This window comes from Wickerhamomyces ciferrii, contig 00056 (genome assembly GCF_000313485.1).
Source record: "Wickerhamomyces ciferrii WGS project CAIF00000000 data, strain NRRL Y-1031 F-60-10, contig 00056, whole genome shotgun sequence".
Classification (NCBI taxonomy): Eukaryota; Fungi; Ascomycota; class Saccharomycetes; order Phaffomycetales; family Wickerhamomycetaceae; genus Hansenula; species Hansenula ciferrii.
This window is the reverse complement of record NW_011887684.1, coordinates 1-4,904: the sequence shown is the minus strand read 5'-3', so window position 1 is coordinate 4,904 and position 4,904 is coordinate 1. Positions and strand designations below refer to the sequence as shown.

Below are 4,904 nucleotides of genomic sequence, written 5' to 3'. Positions count from 1 at the left end.
TTCCCAGGCTTCGATCTCAAAAACATGCCAGTCATGGATGGATTTGAGGTGGAAAGTAGCATAAGTTATGTTTATCTTACAAAGATTGAAGACATCAAATCAATATTGAACCTACCAAATCTAATTGGAGAAGAAGAAATTAACTTAAGAAAGAACATAGTATTGTTTACAGATTTTATTCAAAACCTCACTATCAAAACCATATTAGAAAAAAATACCTTGGATATATTCTCATTAGCTGATACTGAAACGATCAATGAAATTATGAACACACTCAAACTCCATTTCAATTATCTACTAGAAATTCAAAATGAGCAAGAGATAAACAAAATTTCTATACATCCAAATTCAATAATTTTAGTTCAACTAATAATCATGACTACAATATATAAAGTTTTAGAGTTATTAACACGTTCAGCTACCAAATATGGGGTTGAACTGAAAACAATAAACCTTTTAAAAGCAAAAATAACAACTTACTATAAAGAGAATTTGAAAGAAAAGTTTCTGAAAAATTTAGAGCAATTTCATCATTTAAATTTAGTTCATATAAAAATGTTATTTAGGGTACCAAATAATAAAACAGATGGTGTTACTGAAGCTGGTGGTAAAAATGCTCAGAATAAGGTCATGATGATTCCTTTGAAAAGATGTAATAATTTAAATGCTATTTGTAAAGAAAAATTAAACACTGATAAATTCATTATTGATTTAAACCATACTATAAAACATTTCAATCATAATATTAATATTGATAATTCTACAACATCAACCAATAATGAACAGACATCAGTGAAAGATCAACTAGTCATATCAACATCTATCTTCTTAAATGGAAGGAATGGACGTACATTAGCTTCATTAATTAAATCTAAGAATATAACACTTCCTGAAAATATGAAGATTAAATTACTAGAAGCTATTAAAAGATCTGGTGAAAACTTGGAAGAGAATTCAATATCCTCAATAGAAAATGAACGTGCTGATAGGGATAATTTACAACAAGATTTGTCTATGGATATTGATGTTGGAGGTAGTGCTGAAGTCGAAGAATTTAATAGAGTGCCTAATTATCAAATAGAAGCATCTGATTTAGAGTCTGATGCACCAGGGATAACATTTGGAGAGGAAAGAGATGCTGAGTATGATAATGATAGTGAGCTATCTATTGATGATGAATTATCACAGGGCGTTACCCAGTATCTAAACCAGATAGATGATGCAAATGCTGAGAATCAACTAGATGATGAAGAAAATAGAGAAGAAGATGATGATAGTGGTGATGATGAAGATGAAGATGAAGATGAAGATGAAGATGAAGATGAAGATGAAGATGAAGATGAAGATGAAGATTCACAAGGTACATCAGACTCCCGGTTTTTAAATAATCTAGATATTTTGCAAACCTTATCAAATGATGTAGAATCATCCTCTATTTCCTCTCTCCTTTGGTTTAAAAAAAGATATCTTGACTACCTTAAAGCAAATCCAGTTGAAAGTTTAAACGTAGACTTTATAAAAGACTATACAAAAGGTTTAATTACAAAGTCCTATGCAAACGGTTTATTGAAAAGAGTTAGAATGATGGGAATAATGCTAATGGGACCAAACGAGAGTGGTAATCCCATTACAAAGCTTCGTGAAAATGGAGACCGTACCGTTAAATCGTTTGAGGCTTCATTTGCTAGAGGTATTGATGAAATGGAAGATTTAGAATTGGACGACGATGAAGATGTTGCTAATGCTGCAGATATTGGTAATACTCAGTCTCAAGGAAAATCAGCTAAAAAGTCACGTCGTGCTGAATTGGATAGAATCAAAAGAATTTTAAAAGAAATTGATATTTCGTTTCGTCATGTTGATCGCTTCGAAGAAACACTCATTAATTTTCTTCTTGCAAGCCGTTTAGCTAGCAAAATTGGTGTCTGTGCCAAAAGGTGCAGCACATCGTATTCCTATCATGTTCACCAAACAATGTCAGTTCATGAACAGCTCAAGCGAACATGGAGTTGTCCTGTTTGTAAAACTGTTAATTCTATGGCTAGCTGTGAATACTTCATTTATTTTAGTCCTCAACTTTTTATACTTTCTGTATTAAATAACAAAACCACATATGAAAAAATATTGAAAGTTCAAAAAGAAGATGTTGATTCTTCAACAATAGTCAATTTTTATAATGGAGAATATGTTAAGAAGCTTAAAAATGAAACTTTGAGATCTGTTTTATCTGATGGTACTGTTCTAGAATCTAACGATACCCACTATTTTGAACATTTCACTCTATCTTTTCACCTAAGTCTTGACGGAATTTCTATAGATAAGAAAACTTCTGTTTGGCCTATTCTATTAAACCTGATAGACTTGGGGGCTGATAGCTCTGATTTATCCAATATGTGGAGGCTGATGATTTTGCCATTAGCTAAACTTCCTTCAGATTATGTTGTGGATTCATATATGGATTGCTTTTATGATGATATGGCCCAGTTGGAAACTCAAGGTATGACAGCATTAGATCCATTTGGTGTAGAATTGAAAGTTTTTGGTATATTAGCAAATATAACAGGTGATTTCCCAGCAGTGAGCAAAATATTACTTTCAACTGGTCATAATTCTCTCTGTCCCTGCAGGTATTGCTTCCTATACAAGATGATGTATATGACAAGCAAAAAAGGTCTGGATGGAAAAATGATCTATTCAGATCCGTTTAGCATCAATAAGATTCAAATCAGAAACAATTTTGATCAGTTTCATAATGTATATAATGCAACACGTTTTGATTCATTACGTGGTACATCAGGAGTGGGTCAAGGGATTCTTACCTTGAATAGAGCTAATTTTAATTTATTGAGAAAAGATTTCACAACAAGGGAGCAAATAAGAAACCTGGACCTTGATAAAAACCCACATCTAAGAACAATAACTGGTTATAATAGAATTGGTCGTCTTCTGACATTCAGCAAAGCCTTTTCTCTTGGATTTGGGCCTATAATGGACCCCTTACATTCCATTCTTGAGTTTTTTGTGAGAAATTTCTTGAATTTATTGTTTAGAGAAAATTATGAGCATAAACATCTTTCATTAACACAATTTGAGAAATCCAAAATCAAGCAATGTTTGTCAGTTTCTAATGAGTTTCTTCCTTTCCAGTTTTCTAAGAATTTTCAAGATCTTGGTGAATATTTATGTGCAGATACTCTCCTGTATGTTATGCTTTTGCTTCCTGATTTGATTGAATATACCAGCTTGGATGATAAATTGAAAGATTTGATTAAGACCTTGAGAAAGATTGGTTGTTTTTTGTTTCAAAATAAGGTTACAAGAGAAGAAATAGATTTGATGGATGAAATTATCAAAACATTTGTTTTGAAATTTGAAAAATTGATAAAGACACATACCCCGGAATTGAAAAATTTTAGATCGGTTTTCTTGCACGAGTTGATTCATGTGAAGGAAATTTTATTGAGTGTTGGTTCATTGAAGTTTGCTAATACCTTTAAGAATGAACGTATGGTTGGAATAATTAAAAAACAGCACCATGGTACCAGATCTAATGGAATTTCATTATCCAGAAAAGCTATAGTAAGTTACAATTTTTTTAATGTTCTTGATCGGTATCTAGAGAATATGGATTCACCAATCAAGAACAAAACCTTTTTCAATATTAACTGTATCAAATCATTATCAATTTCAAAACCTGGTGATATTTTAACAGATTATGAAAGACAGGCTGAAGTTGAGAAGCAATTCCATTTGTTAGAAGAGAAAAAAAACAACAAACAAATCAATTTTGATACAATTCCAGCATCAGTGAAGCTTGCTGTTTTAAGATTAATTAAAAACGGACAATTTCAGTTATATGATGATCAAGGTAATGAAATCCACAAAATTAGGATCTTTTCTAGAAGAACATCAGAAATAAGCTGTGTTTCAAAAACGCTCACAATTCAAGCTCCAAAACTCAGCCAACAAAATTTACAAGAGGTGGTTTCTGGACAACTCGGTTTAAAAGATTCAAAACTAAGAAGAAAACAATCAAGTGTATTGATCCACAATTATATTACAACTGATGGTATCAATCCAATAGGAGAACTTTTCGATATTGAAATGGAATCTTATTGTTGTTTAGGTCGTTGTCTAAGTATCTATAAATGCCAAATAATAGAAAATAATGGGGAAAAGAAAGTAAAAGATGAGTTTGAATTGGGATTGTTTATGGTCTATGAAACTGTGAATGATGATGACTTGGATCACCATAATTGGGTAGTTAATCCTCTTACCTCTTATAAGGTTGTTAATGTGCTATTAAAAGATGTGAAAACCATAGTGCACGAATTGGAAGTGTTTGATTTTGATAAAAGTGTTTTGAGAAGAAGCAAAAGAGTTTTGGTTAGTAAACAAGCTTATATTAATAGAAAAGAAGTTTTTGATCCTTAAGCTTTAGGTGAATTGGACATGATAAAGTATAGTTATGTCACAAATATGTATATTAGTTGTAAATATAAATTATATTGTGTATATTAAATTTTTTAATATTGTAGTTAACATTATGGCAGATTTCAGGTTCAATAAAGAAAAACAAGAGTCTGAAATCCACCGAACGCCAAAAACATGAGCTATTTGAACTTCAGACGCTGGGACTCAAGTATTTTGCGCTCTTTTTAGGACCTGAACGTCCCATCAAACGAAAAACTTCAAAGGTAAGCTACGAAAAACGACACTCCTTCCATTTTGGGACAGTTGCACAAGCAAAAAAAAAGCCTGGCAATAAATTTCGAACTAACAAAAAACTAATCTGGTAAAAAGCTGTTACGCAAGCTTCTTACCAGTAGACTACCAACTAATTGTTAGAGAATCAAAAAAACCCTGTTTACTATACTATGCCCACTACCCTAAAACTTCAAGTC

At 31.7% G+C, this 4,904-nt stretch overlaps 1 protein-coding gene across 1 annotated transcript; it reads left to right on the top strand.

Annotated features, from left to right (window-relative positions):
* Positions 1-24: 24 nt before the first annotated feature.
* BN7_2434 (uncharacterized protein) lies at positions 25-4,434 on the top strand (the record flags this gene model as incomplete). The annotated part of the gene is made up of 1 exon (XM_011276953.1): positions 25-4,434. One exon carries the CDS (start codon positions 25-27, stop codon positions 4,432-4,434), a length of 4,410 nt encoding a protein of 1,469 aa, XP_011275255.1.
* Positions 4,435-4,904: the final 470 nt, after the last annotated feature.